Genomic DNA, 24,117 nt, shown 5'->3' on the forward strand with positions numbered 1-24,117 from the left:
CTTTCCAATTTATTACTTTTTGTACATATGTTATTTTTCACAAAAAAAGAAAAGAAAAAAAGTTGATTGCTGTGATAAAAAAAAATATATTATTCCTTCTAGCCTCCTATGTTCTGGAGCAACTAGAAGGAAAAATCTGAGAGGAAGGTGTGTCAACCTATGACACACTTTGCGATCTGTCCTGGAACTACTTGTCGAAGAGTGCCTTGAAAACCATTGCTTTTTTCTTTCTTTGCTTTGTATATATTTATATTATATGATTCAAAAAGTTAAAAAAAAAATGAACGATATTACAGTTAAAACTGTTCTGCATAAAGGTAAAAATGTTATGAGATAATATATTCAATCCTTTATTTGTCCTTCTCAAAAGTATTTCTGTTTCTGTCTCTTGAGTAACTAACTTTCTATTTGTGTCTGTCTACCTGTTCAATGTATATTTTCACAGCTCCAGATGGTAGTAACAAAGTAACATTTTTTCCAAAATGCTCTATTGGAATTGCTTAAGAAATAAATAGGTGGTTTTATACATTTTATATAAAACTGGTACTTCTGAAGTAAAAAAAAACAGATGGGGAGAGAAAACTTTCTGAATCACAAGATTCAAAACCTTAATTTTGCAATTACTGTAAAAAACCTGAACATTAGAAAGACACTGCCCCTGGAATTTCCCTAAGGCAGCAGAAAACAGCCAAAGGGCTGCTTCTGGAAAAGGCAAAATCCTTTTTCAATTCTCCTGGTCACAGCTTTTAGTAAAATTTATCTAATAATTGGAAATAGTTAAAGAAGGGCATAGGAACTCTCAAATACCACCTGGCCCTCACCTAAAACTTTCAACAAGCCAGACTTCATTCTGCCCCAGCCCTAATCATCTAAATCAGTTAAGGGAGATGGGCTAAGCACAGAAGGATGGGGGAAGTTTGATCTAGAATTCTTTTGTAACTTGGCCTGGAGACTGGAAATGGCAAGCATAAAAAAAGCAACAGATAAGCTATATTTGTTAATATTATTTTTCCCAATAATGCCTTGGCAATGGTAACTGTAGAAATCAGAGCATTATCAAAATATATACAGCTTTGGAATAGGAGTAACTGAATAAAATCTAATTACCAAATTTCAGTAAATAAAATGAAAGATCTATGAAAGGTGTGGGAAAGTTTTCTTAGGCTTGGGACAAATTAAACAATTGCAGTATATTTTCCAAACTTGATAGTCAATGTACTTTTTAAAATTGTTTGTAGTTTTAATATTATGAAAATAAAGAGATTTTTTTCAACCTCCAATAAAAGGACTCTTCGATAAATTTTGAATAAGCAAATGAGATTTTATTCTGTTTGGATATGCTCTTCCTAAATTTATACAAGCTTACTAATAAAATAAGCTAGTATTATAAGTACATTCTCAATATTCCTTTTAAAAATAGCCTAACTAGACAGGTTAGGTTACATAAACTGAGCAATATACCAGGCAAATGGTGACACTCATAAAATATAATAAAATAAGAACATGCTGATGCTTCAAACATATTCTATTTAAGAAATCAGTTAAGTTTAGTAAAAAATATAAATAGATTTTTTAATAACCTTTATTACCTGGATTTCAAAGAATCTGGGTTTGGTTAACTTGGCCATCTGTTACTTCAATATGTGGAAGAATTTGAATTTGTAATAGTTTTGTTAATGTCAATCAGTATATTTTTGTTAGCAAATGCTGTCATGAATAAAGAAGACATCATTCTTAGTTTCGAAGAGTTTATATTCTAGTTAAAATATACATGTACTAGGATACAATATAAGTAATAAAGAAATAAAAGTGTTTGAAGAATTTAAAAATCAGATAGATAAAGAATGACCTCACAGAAGAGATGGCACTTGTAAGACCTTTAATAAGAAAGTAGCATTTAAACAAATAGAGCTCTGCACTAGTTTTTTCCTAAAAACTATAACTTAGTTTTGTGAACTAAACATATTCTGGCATTATTTAGCACTTGGGAATAATGTGAAAATTTTGAGTTTAATTTTTTTTCTGGATACAAGTCCCTTAAATATTGAAAAACTGATTATATTTCTAATGTGGGGCTTTTCTGACCTTTGAGGGTAGTGCTGAATTAGACTGAGAGATTTTATTGCAAGGTAATCATTTGTGTGTTGTAACCATAAAGTATATAAATGCTTGGCTGTGTTCTAAACCCAAGCATAAATTTCCTCCATGTTCCATTATTTTGTAATATCTCTGTCTCTTCTCTCCTTCATGAATACTGTTATTGAAAGAAAGTATGCATGTTCAAAAAGCTTTGTGAATTTATTGCCAAATTTATTTCTGATTATGGGTAGCCTGGATAAATAAACTATAGGTAGAAAGGATATGCAAAGTGGCAGAAAATTTTAAAAATGAATTTTGTCATAAACATTGTTGACTAAAGCCCTGAATGGATATAGAAAGTGGTAGAGAGTTGGAGGAAGTGAATTTTGTGTGTTGTATTCATTGTTGACTATAAACCCTGAATGAATATAGTTAGACAAAAGTGAATTTTGTCTGTCATAGTAAGTATTGACAAAATGTAATGTCTGTTTATCATACATTAAAGAAAAAAAGAAAGAAAAGTTTTATAAAGCATGAAATCATGTTGGTTTGTCCAGGTTAGTGTGATGCCCCTATATATCCCAGAGCAATCTGGGTAGTGAACAAAGTAGTATTTACAAAGTCCCCCTGGGGGTTTATTCTTATGCATTATATAGATGTCCCTTTTTAGTTTATAGTGTATTGGAGTGGTTGGAAGGAAGCATCTGAAATTTTTGAGCTGTGTTCCAGTTGCCTTTATTCATGAAGATGATTGTATAATGATATAGCTTTTACAATGTGACTGCATGATTGTGAAAACCTTGTCTTTGATGCTCCTTTTATCCAGGGTGTGAGCAAATGAGTAAAAAAATATGGATAATAAATAAATAAGTAATAGGGGGTGTTCTAGTTTGCTAGCTGCCGGAACGCAACACACCAGAGATGGATTGGCTTTTAATAAAAGGGGATTTATTTTGTTAGTTCTTCAGAGGAAAGGCAGCTAACTTTCCACTGAGGTTCTTTCTTACATGGGAAGGCACAGGATGGTCTCTGCTGGCCTTCTCTCCAGGCCTTTGGGTTCCAATTGTCTTTCCCTGGGGTGATTCCTTTCTGCATCTCCAAAGGCCTGGGCTGAGCTGTGAGTGCTGAGATGAGGTATGCTGAGCTGCTTGGGCTGTGCTACATTGAGCTCTCTCATTTAATCACCAGCCAATTAACTCAAATGTCATTCATTGCAGCAGGCACGCCTCCTAGCTGACTGCAGATGTAATCGGCAACAGATGAGGGTCACGTACCACTGGCTCATGTCCACAGCAACAGAATGAGGCACGTTCACCTGGCCAAGTTGAAAACTGAATCTAACTACCACAGGGGGGATAAAGGGTAAAATAAATTGGGTAGATTGAAATACTAGTGGTTAATGAGAGGGAAGGTAAGGGATATGGGATGTATGAGATTTTTTATTTTTTTATTTTTATTTCTTTTTCTGGAGTGATACAAAATTTCTAAAAATGATCATGATGGTGAATACACTACTATGTGATGATATTGTAAGCCATTGACTATACAGCATGTATGGACTGCATGTGTGAAGATTTGTCAATATATTTTTTCTTTTTTTTTTTTTGCATGGGCATGTACTGGGAAGCGAATCCAGGTCTCTGGCATGGCAGGCAAGAACTCTGCCACTGAGCCACCACTGCCTGCCCAATAAAAATATTTTTTTAAAAAAGAAAGCTTTTGTGTCACACCAGCTAGTCATACAAAACTAAATTCAATTTTCTCCCTTTTAAATGAATGTGAATTGTTAGTCTGCTCCTAATGCAAAGTTTTTAAAGAGTTTTTCTTAATCATCTAAGTACTCTGCTTAGAAAACAAAGACTGAACATCATAGCAATATCCTTGTTAATGTTTATATTGGCCTTATCATACTTTATTCCAGAAAACAAGTCTCACTATTCAGGGAAAATTGCTATAAATAATTTTTTTCTTTCACCTCATAAAAGTAAGGTGCTAAAATAGTTTAACTTATTACATAAAAGGTGTTTGGGAAGTATCATAAAAAGAATTTTCTATCCTATTGCTGGTTAAATTTGTATAGGTAAAATATTACTCATATATTTTGAGACTATATAAATTTCCCCAAAATTTGACAGTGTTCTCACTGTCCAGGTTATATCTTGACAGTAATCTGTATGATGTTAAATAATGGCATGGTGTGGTTAGCCTGGCTTTAGTTATTCTTTAAAAAAAAAAAAGTACAAATTATAGAAACAGCCAAATTTACTTGTCAGTTGCACTGCTTTGTTCTAATACTTCTCTAAAAGTATATGTGGTCAGTTATATGTCAGAGCTCCATCTGTAACAAGGAAAGACTTTAGAAAAGAGGCAAGACAAATAAATAAATTATATTTTATCTGTTAATTAACATAATTCTGGGAAACACGTGAAGGTGAAACAGAACCAAACCTCTACTATTGCTTGTTAAAATAAAGCAACTGTCTAATGTTTTTATTTCTGGAAGCAGCTTTGTTTAAAATGCTTATAAAAATTAGAACTTAGAAAAAAATTAGAGTTTAGATTTTAAGATTTAACTGTCAGCTTTAAATTCTGAAACATTTTGCTCTTTGTATAATCCAGTAGTGCCCCGGAACTTTAAGAATCTGTGTGATACCTGAGACTTAGATTTAGTTCTCCATCTCTGAAAGTCAGTATAACTCCAAATAGCAACTGCTAAAAGTATTTACAAAGTTCCTTAAAGGACTGGGAAGAATAGAACTATTAAACTTTCCCACCTGGAGACTTCCTGACATTTTTCTTAAGCAAGCAAGTTCCAAATTTAATGTCAAGGCCTCAATCTTGACACTTTCCCTTATGAAATTTATTTCTATAATAGCAAACTAAATTTACTTGTAATTAACACCTAAGAATAATCTCCAGAGAACTTCTGCAGTTACTCAAATGTGGGCTCTTTAAGCCAAACTCTGACCCTCCCCCCTACATGGGACATGATTTCCAGGGATGTAAGCCTGGCATCATGAAACATACATCCCAAGGATGAGCCTGGCACTGGCATTGTGGATTAGCTAACCAAAAGGGGGAAAATAAATAGAATTTCAGTGGCTTAAAGATTTCAAATAGAGTCAAGAGCTCATTCTGGAGATTACTGTTATACAAGTTTCAGACAGATATTGCAAACTACCACAATATGGCAAACCCCAACCAACAATGTTCCTGGAAACTCTGAAAGATATCCTGGGTAAAATAAAATTTTTCTTATTAAGTTTGTTCTTCAGAGACTTAAATCCTCCAGATTGTTCCAGTGGTGAATAAGATCTGAAACCCACAAATACCAGATTCTCCAAGAACTAGTTTCATCAGTATCATCCCTTTGCCCCTTAATGACAATGCCCCTTTTCAACCTTGAAGCAGTTAGAAGAGTAATTGCCCAGTTATTCCTCAAGATTGAGAGATAATTATCAAATGGAGGGAGAAATTGTAACTGAGAAATAGGATTTAAGGAATTATTTTGAATACTGAATCATGATATAGATATTCCTTTTTGCTTTCTGGTATGTTGGAGTAGATAGAGGAAAATATCTGAAATCTCTAAACTGTAATTCAGCTGCATTGATTTCTGATAATGATTGTTTAGCCTTTATTTTTTTCCCCTGTAATTGTAAAAACCTTGTGACTAACCTTCATTTGTACCCATTTATCCAGTTTTTCAACTTTAGAGACTTGTAATCACTGAAGATATCCCCTAAGGTTTATTAATGTAGGGCTTTGTGTCAACCCAGAACTAACCCACCCCAAGTCCAAAGTTATCTTGATAACCGAGACTAGATCTGACCAAAATAAGCCCACCTGACATGTGTAGTAGCTTAGACATTGTTCTAGTTTCCTAGTTGCTGGAACGCAATATATCAGGAACAGAATGACTTTTAAAAGGGAGAATGTATTAAGTTGCAAGTTTATAGTTCTAAACTATAGTTCTAAAATCATGAAAACATCCAATATTAAAGCAAGTCTATAAAAGTGTCCGATCTAAGACATCCAGGGAAAGATACCTTGGTTCAAGAAGGTCGATGACGTTCAGGGTTTTTCTCTCAACTGGAAAGCACGTGGTGAACATGTTGACATCTGCTAGCCTTCTCTCCAGACTTCTTCTTTCATGAAGCTCCCTCAGCGGCAATTTCTTTCTTCATCTCCAAAGGTTCCTGGCTGCATGTGCTCTCATGGTTCTCGTGGTTCTTTCATCATTCAGTTTCTCTCTCCAAAATGCTTCCTCTTTTAAAGGATTTCAGGAAACTAATCAAGACCCACCTGGAATGGGTGGAGCCATGTCTCCATGGATAAAATCTAATCAAGTTCCCAAAACTACAGTATTGAATAGGGATTAAAAGAAATGGTTGCTCCCACAAGATTGTATCAGGATTAAAATGTGTCTTTTCTAGGGTACATAATCCTTTCAAACCAGCACAGAATTAACCTATAAGTCACTTTTACCTCATTAAAATATTAAAAATCATGCCCATCATCATATTAAGGCAGCCATTTTCTTAAATACTTATGGGGGGGAGGACCTCTTTTGTTGCTCAGATATGGCTTCCCTCTCTCTAAGCCCAAATCATTAACCTACCCCCTACATGGGACATGATGTCCAAGGATGTAAGTCTCCCTGGCAATGTGAGACATAACTCACAGGGATGAGCCTGGCCCTGGCACTTTAGGATTGACGATGCCTACCTGAGAAAAAGGGGGAAAAGAAATGTAACAAAATAAGGTAACAGTGGCTAAGAGATTTCAAATAGAGTCAAGAAGCTATTCTGAAGGTTACTCTTATACAAGCTTCAGCAATATATTGCTAATTGCCATCGTATGCCAAGCCCCAACCACAGGATTTCTATAAACCCTAAAGAATACTCAGGGCTCTATCTGAGACCCTATAAAAATTTCACTCACTAAGTTTATTTTTCAGAAACCTATAGCTTCCAAATGGTTCCTAGGCCAGATAAGCCCTGAAATCAAGAGTTACCAGTCTCTCCAAGAGCATCAACCAGTTGAATCCTCCTACCTTATAATGTCAACACCCCTTTTCAATATGAAGAAGTTAGAATGGCCATTATCCAAATACCCCTAAAGAGTGGGAAAACGATTGAAAGAGGGTTGTATCAGAGAAGATATGATTTAATAAATTAATATGATTATTGAGTCACTAGACTGATATTTCTTTTTAGTCTCCAGTGTCTTAAAGCAGCTGGAAGGAAACACCTGAAATAGTGGAAATATAACACATACCAAACTCTGAAATCTGTTCTATTTACTTGTTACAATGTACATTGAAATTTACTGCTTTTTTATATGTATATTACATTTTACAATAAAAAAATTTTTTTAAATCCTTTGAGAGGAATTTGTTGCAACATTATCTTAGCTCCATGCTGATATTAAAACAATATTTAATTGCCCTATGTTTTTTTTTTGCTTTTTTTTTTATTAATTAAAAAAAGAATTAACAAAACAATTAGAAATCATTCCAATCTACATGTACAATCAGTAATTCTTAATAACATCACATAGTTGCATATTCATCATTTCTTAGTACATTTGCATCGATTTAGAAAAAGAAATAAAAAGACAACAGAATAAGAATTAAAACAATAATAGAAAGAAAAAAAACAAAAAAAACAAAAACAAAAAACCTATACCTCACATGCAGCTTCATTCAGTGTTTTAACATAATTGCATTACAATTGGGTAGTATTGTGCTGTCCATTTCTGAGTTTTTATATCCAGTCCCTTTGTACAGTCTGTATCCCTTCATCTCCAATTATCCCTTCTCTTTTTTTTTTTTTTTGATTAACGGAAAAAAAGAAATTAACCCAACATTTAGAGATCATACCATTCTACACATGCAATCATTAATTCTTAACATCATCACATAGATGCATGATCATCATTTCTTAGTACATTTGCATTGGTTTAGAAGAACTAGCAACATAACCGAAAGAGATATAGAATGTTAATATAGAGAAAAAAATAAAAGTAATAATAGTAAAATCAAAACAAAACAACACAAAACAAAACAAAAACCTATAGCTCAGATGCAGCTTCATTCAGTGTTTTAACATGATTACTTTACAATTAGGTATTATTGTGCTGTCCATTTTTGAGTTTTTGTATCTAGTCCTGTTGCACAGTCTGTATCCCTTCAGCTTCAATTACCCATTGTCTTACCCTGTTTCTAACTCCTGCTGAACTCTGTTACCAATGACATATTTCAAGTTTATTCTCGAATGTCCGTTCACATCAGTGGGACCATACAGTATTTGTCCTTTAGTTTTTGGCTGGATTCACTCAGCATAATATTCTCTAGGTCCATCCATGTTATTACATGGTTCATAAGTTTATCTTGTCTTAAAGCTGCATAATATTCCATCGTATGTATATACCACAGTTTGTTTAGCCACTCTTCTGTTGATGGAGATTTTGGCTGTTTCCATCTCTTTGCAATTGTAAATAATGCTGCTATAAACATTGGTGTGCAAATGTCCGTTTGTGTCTTTGCCCTTAAGTCCTTTGAGTAGATACCTAGCAATGGTATTGCTGGGTCGTATGGCAGTTCTATATTCAGCTTTTTGAGGAACCGCCAAACTGCCTTCCACAGTGGTTGCACCCTTTGACATTCCCACCAACAGTGGATAAGTGTGCCTCTTTCTCCGCATCCTCTCCAGCACTTGTCATTTTCTGTTTTGTTGATAATGGCCATTCTGGTGGGTGTGAGATGATATCTCATTGTGGTTTTGATTTGCATTTCTCTAATGGCCAGGGACATTGAGCATCTCTTCATGTGCCCCTTGGCCATCCGTATTTCCTCTTCTGAGAGGTGTCTGTTCAAGTCTTTTTCCCATTTTGTAATTGGGTTGGCTGTCTTTTTGTTGTTGAGATGAACAATCTCTTTATAAATTCTGGATACTAGACCTTTATCTGATATATCATTTCCAAATATTGTCTCCCATTGTGAAGGCTGTCTTTCTACTTTCTTGATGAAGTTCTTTGATGCACAAAAGTGTTTAATTTTGAGGAGTTCCCATTTATTTATTTCCTTCTTCAGTGCTCTTGCTTTAGGTTTAAGGTCCATAAAACCGCCTCCAGTTGTAAGATCCATAAGATATCTCCCAACATTTTCCTCTAACTGTTTTATGGTCTTAGACCTAATGTTTAGATCTTTGATCCATTTTGAGTTAACTTTTGTATAGGGTGTGAGAGATGGGTCTTCTTTCATTCTTTTGCATATGGATATCCAGTTCTCTAGGCACCATTTATTGAAGAGACTGCTCTGTCCCAGGTGAGTTGGCTTGACTGCCTTATCAAAGATCAAATGTCCATAGATGAGAGGGTCTATATCTGAGCACTCTATTCGATTCCATTGGTCGATATATCTATCTTTATGCCAATACCATGCTGTTTTGACCACTGTGGCTTCATAGTATGCCTTAAAGTCAGGCAGCGCGAGACCTCCAGCTTCGTTTTTTTTCCTCAAGATGTTTTTAGCAATTCGGGGCACCCTGCCCTTCCAGATAAATTTGCTTATTGGTTTTTCTATTTCTGAAAAATAAGTTGTTGGGATTTTGATTGGTATTGCATTGAATCTGTAAATCAATTTAGGTAGGATTGACATCTTAACTATATTTAGTCTTCCAATCCATGAACACGGTATGCCCTTCCATCTATTTAGGTCTTCTGTGATTTCTTTTAGCAGTTTTTTGTAGTTTTCTTTATAGAGGTTTTTTGTCTCTTTAGTTAAATTTATTCCTAGGTATTTTATTCTTTTAGTTGCAATTGTAAATGGGATTCGTTTCTTGATTTCCCCCTCAGCTTGTTCATTACTAGTGTATAGAAATGCTACAGATTTTTGAATGTTGATCTTGTAACCTGCTACTTTGCTGTACTCATTTATTAGCTCTAGTAGTTTTGTTGTGGATTTTTCTGGGTTTTCGACGTATAGTATCATATCGTCTGCAAACAGTGATAGTTTTACTTCTTCCTTTCCAATTTTGATGCCTTGTATTTCTTTTTCTTGTCTAATTGCTCTGGCTAGAACCTCCAACACAATGTTGAATAATAGTGGTGATAGTGGACATCCTTGTCTTGTTCCTGATCTTAGGGGGAAAGTTTTCAATTTTTCCCCATTGAGGATGATATTAGCTGTGGGTTTTTCATATATTCCCTCTATTATTTTAAGGAAGTTCCCTTGTATTCCTATCTTTTGAAGTGTTTTCAACAGGAAAGGATGTTGAATCTTGTCGAATGCCTTCTCTGCATCAATTGAGATGATCATGTGATTTTTCTGCTTTGATTTGTTGATATGGTGTATTACATTAATTGATTTTCTTATGTTGAACCATCCTTGCATACCTGGGATGAATCCTACTTGGTCATGATGTATAATTCTTTTAATGTGCTGTTGGATACGATTTGCTAGAATTTTATTGAGGATTTTTGCATCTGTATTCATTAGAGAGATTGGTCTGTAGTTTTCTTTTTTTGTAATATCTTTGCCTGGTTTTGGTATGAGGGTGATGTTGGCTTCATAGAATGAATTAGGTAGTTTTCCCTCCACTTCGATTTTTTTGAAGAGTTTGAAGAGAATTGGTACTAATTCTTTCTGGAACGTTTGGTAGAATTCACATGTGAAGCCATCTGGTCCTGGACTTTTCTTTTTAGGAAGCTTTTGAATGACTAATTCAATTTCTTTACTTGTGATTGGTTTGTTGAGGTCATCTATGTCTTCTTGAGTCAAAGTTGGTTGTTCATGTCTTTCCAGGAACCCGTCCATTTCCTCTAAATTGTTGTATTTATTAGCGTAAAGTTGTTCATAGTATCCTGTTATTACCTCCTTTATTTCTGTGAGGTCAGTAGTTATGTCTCCTCTTCCATTTCTGATCTTATTTATTTGCATCCTCTCTCTTCTTCTTTTTGTCAATCTTGCTAAGGGCCCATCAATCTTATTGATTTTCTCATAGAACCAACTTCTGGCCTTATTGATTTTCTCTATTGTTTTCATGTTTTCAATTTCATTTATTTGTGCTCTAATCTTTGTTATTTCTTTCCTTTTGCTTGCTTTGGGGTTAGCTTGCTGTTCTTTCTCCAGTTCTTCCAAATGGATAGTTAATTCCTGAATTTTTGCCTTTTCTTCTTTTCTGATATAGGCATTTAGAGCAATAAATTTCCCTCTTAGCACTGCCTTTGCTGCCTCCCATAAGTTTTGATATGTTGTGTTTTCATTTTCATTCGCCTCGAGGTATTTGCTAATTTCCCTTGCAATTTCTTCTTTGACCCAGTCGTTGTTTAGGAGTGTGTTGTTGAGCCTCCACGTATTTGTGAATTTTCTGGCACTCTGCCTATTATTGATTTCCAACATCATTCCTTTATGGTCCGAGAAAGTGTTGTGTAAGATTTCAATCTTTTTAAATTTGTTAAGACTTGCTTTGTGACCCAGCATATGGTCTATCTTTGAGAATGATCCATGAGCACTTGAGAAAAAGGTGTATCCTGTTGTTGTGGGATGTAATGTCCTATAAATGTCTATTAAGTCTAGTTCATTTATAGTAATATTCAGATTCTCTATTTCTTTGTTGATCCTCTGTCTAGATGTTCTGTCCCTTGATGAGAGTGGTGAGTTGAAGTCTCCAACTATTATGGTATATGAGTCTATTTCCCTTTTCAGTGTTTGCAGTATATTCCTCACGTATTTTGGGGCATTCTGATTCGGTGCATAAATATTTATGATTGTTATGTCTTCTTGTTTAATTGTTCCTTTTATTAGTATATAGTGTCCTTCTTTGTCTCTTTTAACTGTTTTACATTTGAAGTCTAATTTGTTGGATATTAGTATAGCCACTCCTGCTCTTTTCTGGTTGTTATTTGCATGAAATATCTTTTCCCAACCTTTCACTTTCAACCTATGTTTATCTTTGGGTCTAAGATGTGTTTCCTGTAGACAGCATATAGAAGGATCCTGTTTTTTAATCCATTCTGCCAATCTATGTCTTTTGATTGGGGAATTCAGTCCATTGACATTTAGTGTTATTACTGTTTGGATAATATTTTCCTCTAACATTTTGCCTTTTGTATTATATATATCATATCTGATTTTCCTTCTTTCTACACTCTTTTCCATATCTCTCTCTTCTGTCTTTTTGTATCTGACTCTAGTGCTCCCTTTAGTATTTCTTGCAGAGCTGGTCTCTTGGTCACGAATTCTTTCAGTGACTTTTTGTCTGAGAATGTTTTAATTTCTCCCTCATTTTTGAAGGATAATTTTGCTGGATATAGGAGTCTTGGTTGGCAGTTTTTCTCTTTTAGTATTTTAAATATATCATCCCACTGTCTTCTAGCTTCCATGGTTTCTGCTGAGAAATCTACACAAAATCTTATTGGGTTTCCCTTGTATGTAATGGATTGTTTTTCTCTTGCTGCTTTCAAAATCTTCTCTTTCTCTTTGACCTCTGATATTCTAACTAGTAAGTGTCTTGGAGAACGCCTATTTGGGTCTAATCTCTTTGGGGTGCGCTGCACTTCTTGGATCTGTAATTTTAGGTCTTTCATAAGAGTTGGGAAATTTTCAGTGATAATTTCTTCCATTAGTTTTTCTCCTCCTTTTCCCTTCTCTTCTCCTTCTGGGACACCCACAACACGTATATTTGTGCGGTTCATATTGTCCTTGAGTTCCCTGATACCCTGTTCAAATTTTTCCATTCTTTTCCCTATAGTTTCTGTTTGTTTTTGGAATTCAGATGTTCCATCCTCCAAATCACTAATTCTATCTTCTGTCTCTTTAAATCTATCATTGTAGCTATCCATTATTTTTTCTATGTTTGCTACTTTATCCTTCACTTCCATAAGTTCTGCGATTTGTTTTTTCAGTTTTTCTATTTCTTCTTTATGTTCAGCCCATGTCCTCTTCATGTCCTCCCTCAATTTATCGATTTCATTTTTGAAGAGGTTTTCCATTTCTGTTCGTATATTCAGCATTAGTTGTCTCAGCTCTTGTGTCTCATTTGAGCTATTGGTTTGTTCCTTTGACTGAGCCATATTCTCAATCTTTTGAGCGTGGACAGTTATCTTCTGCTGCTGGCGTCTGGGCATTTATTCAGATTTCTCTTGGTGTTGGACCCAGCAAGGTTGTAATATTTTTCTGTGAAATCTCTGGGTTCTGTTTTTCTTATCCTGCCCAGTAGGTGGTGCTCGTGGCACCCGTTTGTCTGCGGGTCCCACCAGTAAAAGGTGCTGTGGGACCTTAAACTTTGGAAAACTCTCGCCGTCCTGGGGGTTCGCTAGCCGAAACGGCTTGAGCCGGCCCGGGGTCTGAATGCAGGGAGGGTTGCTGGTCGCCGCAGCCAGGGAAAGAGCCCGTCCGAATTTCCTAGTCGGCCCTGGGCAACAAGCGTGGTGGGAGGGCGCCAGCGGCAGCGGCCCACCCGAGAGAGTGCACGTTCCCCGGGAGTCACGGGTTTGGAAGGGGCCTCCCCCACCCATCACCGTTCTCCGCGGCCTGGGGGTTTCCGATCCAATTCTCTCAGTTGGTCCGGGGGCTGCGCGTGGTGTGGGCGCCAGCCGTCTTTGTTTCAGGGGACCGCCTCTCCAATTCTCCCAGCCGGCCCGGGAAGGGGGAAGGGAGTAACTCCGGCCGCTTGCCACCCCGCCCGGTAAGGCCCGCGCGCCTCGGCGATCTCACCCGAGCTGCTTCTCTCAGCCAGCCAGCCGTTCCAGGATGGGGTACGCTGTCTTTTTTATCTCTGTTGTGGCTTTGGGCGCTTTCTGTATCGTTTCTACTCCCCTAGTAGGTGTCCTGGAGAAGAAACTAAGATCCACGCGTCTTACTAAGCCGCCATCTTCCAGGAAGTCCTGTAAATTTGCCTGCCCTATGTTTTATTCTATAGCACTATGAGTTATTTTAATGTTTTCTGTAAAACTAAGCATGTCAATACACAATTCAGTTGCTTCTATGAAAAAAGTTTAATTGGTTATTTCTACCAAAGTGCCAGTCTGGAATTTTTCAATGATTAGAACATTTTGGTGTAGCTCAAAAGACCATTCCATTACTGAAAAACAAACTCCCCCCAGAATAGCTATTGACATTTAAAAAAGGGGGGGGGGGGGGTCATGAATATCTTTGAAGCACCTACCACACTTGCAATTTTCCTTTTGTGTGATTTTTTAAAGAGGCATGTTTGCTTCCCCTAGTAAAACTGGGGTCATGTCTGCTTGCTGCTTAATTATCTGGCTTAGTGATTGGCACATACTAGGCACCCAATAAATACATGAACAAGTGAATCAGTAGGTGAATATGTTAAAACACCTTGAAGAACAGCATGCACTCAATTAATATTAGCTTCCTTCTTTCCAACTCCTAGCACATATTTGTTTTTAGTTTCTTCTTGTTTTAGAGTATAGGCATGCCTTGGAGATATTGTGGATTCAGTTCCAGACCACTGCAGTAAAGCGAAGATTGCAATGAAGGTAGTAAAATGACGTTCTGGTTTTCCAGTGCATATAAATGTTATGTTTATACTATACTGTAGTCTATGAAGTGTGCAATATCATTATGTCTTTTTAAATGTATATGGCTTAATTTAAAAATACTTTATTGCTAAAAAAAAATGCCAACCATCATCTGACTCTCAAGAAAGTCATAATCTTTTTGCTAGTTGGGGGTCTTTCCTCAATGCTTATGGTGCTGACTGATCAGGGTGGTGGTTGCTGAAGGTTGGGGTGGCTGCGGAAGTTTCTTAAAAATAAGACAACAATGAAGTTTGCTGCATCGATCAACTATTCCTTTCATGAAAGGCTTCTCTGTAGTATGTGATGCTATTTGATAGCATTTTACCTAAAGTAGAACTTCTTTTAAAATTGGAGTCAATCCTCTCAAACCCTGCTATTGCTTTATCAACTAAGTTGGTTTAATATTCTAAATCCCTGTCATTTCAACAGTGTTCACAGCATTTTCACCAAGAGTAGCTTCCATCTCAAGAAACCACTTCGCTCATATATAAGAAGCAGCTCCTCATCTGTTAAAGTTTTATCACAAGATTGCAGAAATTGAGCTACATCTTCAGACTTCAATTCATATTCTAATTCTTTTGCTATTTCCGTTACCTCTGCGGTTTCCTCTTCCACTGAAGTCTTGTACCCTTATAGTCACCCACAAGAGTTGTAATCACCTTCTTCCAAACTCCTGTGAAGGTTGATATTTTGACCCCCTCCCATGAATCACAGTTCTTAATGGCATCTAAAGTGGAGAATCCTTTCTGGAAGGCTTTCAGTTTACCTTGTCCACATTCATCAGAGGAATCACTATGTATTGCAGCTGCAGTTTATGAAATGTATTTCTTAAATAACAAGACCTGAAACTCAGAATGACACTCTGATCCATCTCATTGTACATCTCTATCAGAGCTCTCATGTAACCAGGTTCATTGTGAATGGGCAGTAATCTTTTGAAAGGAATTTTTTTTCGGAGCAGTAAGTCTCAATCGTGGCCTTCAAATATTCAATAAACTATGTTAACCATGTTGTAAACAGATGTGCTGTCATCCAGGCTTTGTTGTTTCATTTACAGAGCACAGACTGAGTAGATTTAGTATAATTCTTAAGGGCCTTAGGATTTTCAGAATGGTAAATGAGCATTGACTTCAACTTAGTCACCCTAACAAGAGAGTCAAGTTGTCTTTCTTTCTTTCTTTCTTTTTTTTTTTTTACATGGGCAGGCACCGGGAATCGAACCCAGGTCCTCTGGCATGGCAGGCAAGCATTCTTGCCTGCTGAGCCACCATGGCCCTCAAGTTGTCTTTTGAAGCTTTGAAGCCAGGCATTAACTTCTCCTCTCTAGCTATGACAGTCCTAGATGGCATCATCTTCCAACAGAAGGTTGTTTCGTTTCCATTGAAAATCTGTTGTTTAATATGGCCACCTTCATCAATGATCTTAACTAGATCTTCTGGATAACTTGCTGAAGCTTCTACATCAGCCCTTGCTGCTTTACTTTGCACTTTTATGTTATTGAAACATCTTTCCTTGAACCTCACAAGCCAACCTCTGCTATCTTCAAACTTTTCTTCTGCAGCTTCCTCTATACTCAGCCTTCCTAGAATGGAAGAGAGTTAGTCTTTGCTTTAAGGGACTGTTGTGGCTGGTTTAATCTTCAATCCAGACCACTATAGCATTCTCCATATCAGCAACAATGCTGTTCCACTTTCTTATTGTTAGTGTGTTCGCTGGAGTAGCACATTTAATTTCCTTCAAGAACTTTTCCTTTGCATTCACAACTTGACTTCCTCTCAGCTTTAGACCTGCCTTCCTCACTAAACTTAATCTTTTCTAGCTTTTGATTGAAAGTGAGAGGTATGCAACTTTTTTTTTTTTACCTGAACACTTAGAGACCATTGTAGGATAATTAATTGGCCTAACTTCAATATTATTGTGTGTCAAGGAATAGGGAGGCCTGGGGTGAGGGAGAGAGATGGGGGAACAGCTGGCTGGTGGAGCAGTCAGAACACACATTTATCTATTAAATTTACTGCCTTACATGGGCGGGACTCGTAGTGTCCTCCACACAATTGCAATAGTAACATCAAAGATCACAGATCATGGCTCACAATAATAATGAAAAGGTTGGAGATATTGCAGGAATTACCAAAATATGACACAGAGATGTGAAGTGAGCACATACTGTTGGAAAAAAATTGTTTTAATAGACTTGCTGGAGGCAAGGTTGCCACAAACTTTCAATCTGTAAAAAATGCAACATCTGCAAAGCACAATGAAGTGAGGCATGTGTGTATAGTTTAATCACCAAAGAATTCAAACTAAAACTTCACTAAGTCATATCCCAATACCTCAAAACAGTACCATATGTGTACCATTTACAGAGCTGGAGATAACTGTAAATGTCTTAGAGAGCTACCTCTATTAAGGTTTCTACACTAGGAATATGTTAATTTTTTAGGCAGAGAAGTGAGAAGATGATTATCTTCTGAAGAAGCTCTGGAATCAAATCTTATAAGTGTGTGGAGTTGTTCACAGTGTAAATTATAAAAAAGCCAATGAATCCCTAAAAAACCCAATGCCACAACTGAAAATCAAACCAAAAGCCTCATGGAAATAATACCACATTATAATTTTTAGCTGATTCAAATCAACTATCTTAGTTCATTTGAAAGTTTTTATTTTTAAATCATTTGCTTTCAGGTAGTTTGTGAGTCACCAAATCTGGGTGATAGAGTGCAAAAACTCTTACTTGAAATCAGAGAACTGGGTCTAAACCTATTTTACCAGGTAACTGTGAAGATTAAATGAAGTAATAATAATTGTTTTTTAAAAACCTGCCATCTCATTCAGCAGTGAAAGTCTCCCTGGAGGCATGCGAGAGGACTCCCAGGGATGAGTCTGGCCCTACCACCATGGGATCAGCAATGCCATCCTGACCAAAAGTGGGAAAGGAAGTGTAACAAATGAGGTATCAGTGGCTGAGAGAGTTTAAACAGAATTGAGAGGCTACTCACACGGTCACTCTTATACAAGCTTCAGCTAGACATTGCTACCTACCATAATTTGCCAAACCCCAACCATAATCATTCCAACCAATCCTAAAGAACACTTAGGGCAATATATAAGATTCTACAAAGATTCCATGCACTAGGGTAACCTTCCAGAAACCTACAACCTCCAGATGGGGCCGTGGACCAGAAAAGTCCTCAAATGCAGAGGGACCAGCCTCTGGAGAACAAGAACTAGTTCCATACCCTTGTCCTCTATATCAACAGCCCTTTCCAACATGAAAAAGTTAGAATGGACGTAGCCCAAATACCCCTAAAGAGTGCGATAGAAAGATCAATGGTGATGGTGGAGTTATACAGAGAAGATAGGGTTTAACAAACAAGTATGAGTGCTGAATCATTATATACATATTTCTTTTATTTATTTATATTTATTTTTTCTTTATTCTTTTTTATTGTTATATTGCTATTTCTTTCAGTTCCCAGTATCTTGGAGCAACTATAGTAAAAACTTAAATTTGTGGAATTGTAACCCATACCAAACTCTGAAATCTGTTCTACAACTAATTGTTTTGATGTGCATGAAATTTACAGCTTTTCTGTATATACGTATTTTTCACAAAAAAATTAAAAAGTAAAAAAAAATTTATGGAATGGGGAGTATAAATAAAGACTCCACATAACAGTATACTATATTGCATAATAAAGTTCTCTGTGCAAAGGGAGTTGAGATGAAAAAAAAAAGCCAAATAAATCTATAGCAATATATGAACTTTATTTGGATCTTGATTTGAAAAACTGTTAAAACAATGTCACATTTATGAGATAATTAGAAAAATATAAACACTGTCTGAATATTATAAATTAACAGCTTTCATTCAAATTATTCTTTGGGGAAAATTCTCTTTTTAAATTTATTTGTGAGAAAAATAAGCTGATGCAACTTCTGCTTTCAGAGCTGGGCAATGCCTTGTCACTTTGTATAGGAAGGAGAGAAATGAGTGTGGGGTGGCGCTCAGTGTCCTCTGAGAAAATGGTTTCAGAGAGAGAGGGTAAGCTGCCTGCAGGGGGGGGAGAGCATTTGTTGTAATGTGTTAATGGATATTTTAATTTCATGTGTAAGTCAACAAAAGCAGCATAAACACATCCTTGCGTCCCGAGCACAGGACTCCATGAGCAGCACAGAAGCCCATGGAAAGCTACAGAAATCTTGGGGTCAAGCTTTGGACCTCAACTGGCTGTGGTGGTATGCCAGGGTGGATCAACTGTACCTATATATTTTGAGGAGGGAAACACGGAGCTGGATTATAACTGTCCATGCTGAAAATTTAATATTGGGATCATACTTTACTCATATATTACATATATATATAATATATATACATAATATTATATTAAACATACAGTTTAATCCTGTCTTTAAAAAACTGTCAGCTGTTGAGCAACTATATGGTACTGTATATGGAGCTAAGTACATGATATACATTAAATTAATTGGTTCTCTAAAGAGATATATGGAATATGTTTTATTTCCTTCACCTTCCACATAAGAAAATGAGGCTCTAGGAAGTTGAAAAACTGCACCAAGATTCCATCTGACCAAGTTACAAGGCTAGGACATATGTAAGCTGTAACATGCCATAAAAATATGGGCTATGCTATTATAATGTGTAGCAGAAAGGACCATTTCTGTTACTATCCCCATACATTCCTCGCCTTTCTGGCCCATTTATTCTTCCTGCTAGGCATAGTGGGCCAAACCAGCTTAGGGTCAGGAGCCAGAGACCCACAGATCTCAGCCCACAGACCCTCATGTGATCAAGCTGCTTCTGTTTCCTTCTTCATTTATGTTTTTCCCAGTTTCGTTATTAGTAATTCACATGTGGACAGTATTGGCCCACATCTCAAGATGTCAGAAGATTCACAATTTAGGAAAATTGCTAATAGCCCACATTCCCTACCACCCAAATATTCCAAAGAAATGGGTGTGATTTTTGCCCCATCACAACAGGAGGCAGGGCATGGGATGGGTTGTGGTGATGTCGGTTCAACGTCACGATAAGGGTAGAAAAAAAGAATCTAGTTCTTTGCTCTTCCACCTCCATTTCTGTCCCTGCATGATTAAATTCTTCAGGTGGCTTGGTGTGCATATGTATGCATATGCATATGTATATTTCTTATGTATAATTGTAGCATATATGCCTGATTCCAAAATAGTTTGCAAAATAGTAACTGATAGATATGCACACAAAATACCCAAACTGTAGCTTTCCTCCCTTAACTCAATGTTTATTTTTAAGTTGCTTAAGCACAGACAGATTTATGCAAATTAGATACAAATTCCAAATAATCCATTTTTATTGCCTATGGTCTTATTGGTGGTGCAATCTAAGTAGAAAAAAGTCTAAGAGTTGTGGTGTTATTCACTTACTGAGCAAATATTCTATTACGTACCAAGCATGAGCAAATACTCTGTCATGAGTTGTAGGTTGAGCAGTGGTGCCAGGCAGACCCCATCTCTGCTCTTGTGGCGCGTATAGTCTAGCAGGTGAGGCCAACATTGGACAAACATTCGTGATAATAACAATGTGAGTTCTAAAAAGTTCAGGGTTTTATGACAGTGTGTCATGAGGGACTTCAGCTGCCTGGAGGTTCATGAAAGCTTCTTTGAGGAACTTACATTCTGGCTGAGACAGGCTGCCATCTGTTCAGAATTGTGAAACTGCATTCCCATCTCATTTCTGACAGTATGGCAAGTTTATGTCCCAGAGTTTAAGTTCTCCCATGCAAAGTGAGGAGAATATTTGGCAGGGTTGTTGTGAGAATTTGAGATAATGCAGACAGAACGCCCCTCATGGTATCAGGTACACAGTAGGCGCTAACTGCATGGTGCTTGTTGTATGTGTATCACATAAGCATCAAAGGAAAACAGGAAAAGTTTGAACAACAGCTAAAGATAAATGTACAGAAAGGTAATTTGACAAAAGCTCTGAATCCAAGGGACAGTCACTACCCCATAGTTGCATGGGGTCTTCATTTAGTGAATTTTAGATGTTGGAACACCTGACACTTTCAGGCACTGCTGAATACTGTCTTCGTGAGACATTGATAAGGAATTCTGGGCGGTTATCTCATTCTAGCTGTACCTAGCCCAGGTTAGATTTGATGCCTAGGAAAGCCCTCAGGTCAGCCATTGGCAAGCTCAAGTGACAAGCATGTGTTTATAAGCCATGTGGGAGGGGAAGGAATGAATGCCCAACCGAGGCTTTAGTGGAGGGCTAGAAGAAGGAGACCTGGCGCCACCTGGGTGCGACCTGGAGAAACTCCGACGTTCCCCACAGCGCGCAGAGGACCTGGTGCGTGGGGACGCCCAGTCCGGGATAGCCAGCGCTCCTCCGCGGGCGCCTCCTCCCCACTTGGATCCGGTCCATCTATCTCCACACCCTTCAAATGGGTGTGGGTGATTTCATAAGTGGACATGATCGCCACGGAAAAGAAAGCGCGCAAGGAAATGAGTGGCTGCTGGGGGAGGGCGGGGCGGGAAGGAGAGGGAGCGGTGGGAGGGATGCAGGGGAGGAGTGGGAAGGGTGGACGGCGCAGTGGGAGGGGTGTGTGGAGTGCGAGGGTGGAGGAAAGGAGAAAAGGGCGCAGCGGCCTGGCGGGAGGAAGTGCGCGAGGTCTCGGCTCTCCTTGCGCGGCCGCTAGCGGGCGGGGCAGCCAGGTGAGTCCGAGATGCTGAAGCCGCGGGTGCCCTTTCTGCCGCCGCTGCTGCTTCTCCTGGGGCCGCTCGGTCGCCTGTCCCCGAGCGTCCTGGGGGGACCAGCGCTGGCCGAAGACGTAGTGGAGCTGGACTTCTCCACGGAGCAGCCGGTGCACCTGGTCAGCCCCGCGTTCCTTTCCTTCACCATCGACGCCAACCTGGCCACCGACCCGCGGTTCCTCACCTTCCTGGGGTAAGCACCGGCCTCCTGAGCCGGGTCCCCCTCTCCTGTCCTCCTGTCGCCCGCGCCCGTCCCGCCAGCCACTCGGCTCTCTGCGCTGAAGCAACTTCTGACAACATCCTGGACCACCATGTCTCTCTCTCTCTCCTCTCTCTCTCTCTCCTTTCTTTCTCTCTCTCTCTTTCTCCTTCCCCCACCCCCGCCCAATTTGTTTTTTCTTTCGCTCATCAAGTGTTGGTGGAACCCCGCCGACCGCACCTGAGTCAGAAGAAGGCTTCCTGCCATTACCTCTCATTTTTAATTTCTAAATATTAAACAAATGAGACCTAGGAGACTACTGCAGTGAGTTATGGATCGCTAATAAAAAGTTATTTCTCCAAAATGAAGCCGCAAAACGTGGTGCTGCCTTTATGGGGCACTGCCTATTTTTTTTCTCACTTGGGGAAGAATGAACCTGGTGCAAGTTCACCATCCCGCCCGGAAGAGTGTGGGCGGACCCCAAGGGGTGGGAAGGGGGGAAGGAGAAGTGTGCAGGGAGGGAGTGGGGGGTGATGGAGAGACCTTCCCGGTCATCTAGGCTTCAGGCGCCGCCAGAGAGGCCACATCACAACTAGTCAGGACAGATGGGAATCTCATCCTTGTCATAGACCTAGAAACAGTCAGTTCCTCCCGTGCTGACAATGTTGGCTTCCATTGCTAATAGCAGTCGTTTATTCTGCAAATAAAGTGGGTGGCCTTGTGATTAAGAGCCTGGAGGTCAGACCACTTTATCTTGATTCCCTACTCTACCAGAGAGGAGTGATGTGGTTTTTACAGGTTGCTTGGTCTTGATTTCTTCATCTATAGAATGGAATTTCTAAAACATACCATTGAGGATTGATGAGCTAAGTACTTAGCATAGTGTTTGACACACCTGAAATGTAAACTACTTGCTTGGTTCTTTCTTCTTGGGAAATGGGGAGTAGTTGCTAACCATTCATCATTTCTCTATGTGTGTCTCTTGATCATGGTTAACCTCCATCTTTTCCCAGAGAAAGGAGAATTTCCTGATAGGGAGGAGTATTCACTTCTTTGCCCTTCTTAGGGATGGAAAGATGATACAGGTGGCAGCTGCTCCTGGGGAGATGCTGAACTCTAGAGTTCCAGATCTGAGGACCTCTGGCCTAGCTGGGGGGTTGGGAGAGGAATGGGGGGTGAAGGGGTGGGGATGGGTGGTTGGCGAGGGTGCTTCAAGCCTTACTGAAAACAGAGGGATTAAGTAGGTGACTACAGAGATTTAAAAACTCAAGTCCTCTTCTGCTGCTGCAGCTACCATATGCCCCTCTCCATCCCCAAATAAGGACATTTGGGGATTCTTCCATTAGAGAAACAGGTCAGAAGAAAATCCCACAGGTATGACTTTTGGGGTCCAGGCCTGATCGCCCTGCAGCGAGCTCACCAATTGACTAGCACCACCCTCCCCCTCTCTCACACCCTCCACACATAGACAAAGGACTTCCAGTCTTCATTTTAGTGAGGGTAACACTTTTGTTCTTAGACACCTCTCTTAATTTTCCACAGCACTTCTTTCTTTCTTTTTCTCCTTCCTTTTTTCATTTTCTTTAAGACCACAAGATAATAGAAAACCAAAAGATCATCATGCAAGTGGGTAATGTGGTTTACAAAACACAGTCTATTGCTGTTCATACAAACTTCTCTTCAGGACTGGCTGCTGACCGCTCCAGAGCCCTTCCCATGCAAAGGCCATCTTCCATGCCTGCCTCCCAGGAACATCCTTAAGCACATCCGCACTTCCTACCTTCTAAATTAGGGCCTTAGGGTCCAGCTCCCCAGCGTGGCTAGTCCTGGGTCCCCAGTGGCCCAGCCATCCCAGAAGACATCACAGTCAGCTTCCATCTCAGAAAACAACACTAAACTCGATATCAGTTCACAGTAGTGAAAGGCGAGATGAGTGTTGTTGTGTTACAGTTTCTCAAAGGTGAAGATACTTGGGCAAGGATGACAAGAGCTGAGCAGGTGAAAGCTAAAATCATATGGAAGGAGAGGGTAATAAAAATGGCTGACACTTGCTGAGGACTTGTCATATGCCAGGCCCTGCTTGAGGCACCTTATAGGTATCAATTCACTTAATCCTTGCTACAAAACTCTGCGGTGAGTACTATTGTTATCCCCATTTTAAACAGGAAGATATCAAGTCCCAGGAAGATTAAATAACTCATCCATGGTCATCCATGGGTGAAGAAGCCAGGGTTTGAACTCACTCTGATCCCAGAGATAACAGTATACACACAAAAAGTAAGCCAGTCTATACCTGTTAAAGGAAACAGGGCACAGAGTCTGGGAGAAAAAGGATGTCTGGAAACAGACTGAGAAGATTGATACAATAAAAAGAGCCGTAGACACAAAAGTAGAGAATCAAGGCCCAAACCTCTAAAGTTCTTCAGAGGAGGTCTAAGTGAATTTAATCAAATGGCCTGGTTCTGACTTAGAAAGTCAGAACAACAGCAAGCAAGTTTTTTTTTTTGCAACTGAGAGCACAGAAAACTTAAATGCCA

At 38.6% G+C, this 24,117-nt stretch overlaps 1 protein-coding gene across 2 annotated transcripts in view; it reads left to right on the plus strand.

Moving 5' to 3' along the window:
- Window positions 1-21,234: 21,234 nt before the first annotated feature.
- HPSE (heparanase) overlaps window positions 21,235-24,117 on the plus strand; it is a 35,346-nt gene continuing 32,463 nt past the window's right edge. For both annotated transcript variants that reach the window (XM_077142971.1, XM_077142972.1), the window contains exon 1: window positions 21,235-21,574. In XM_077142971.1, the coding sequence (XP_076999086.1) occupies window positions 21,354-21,574 (221 nt within the window). In that variant the 5' untranslated portion in view covers window positions 21,235-21,353. The remainder of the gene's footprint in view (window positions 21,575-24,117) is intronic.

This window comes from Tamandua tetradactyla, chromosome 24 (assembly GCF_023851605.1).
Source record: "Tamandua tetradactyla isolate mTamTet1 chromosome 24, mTamTet1.pri, whole genome shotgun sequence".
In the NCBI taxonomy this organism is placed as follows: Eukaryota; Metazoa; Chordata; class Mammalia; order Pilosa; family Myrmecophagidae; genus Tamandua; species Tamandua tetradactyla.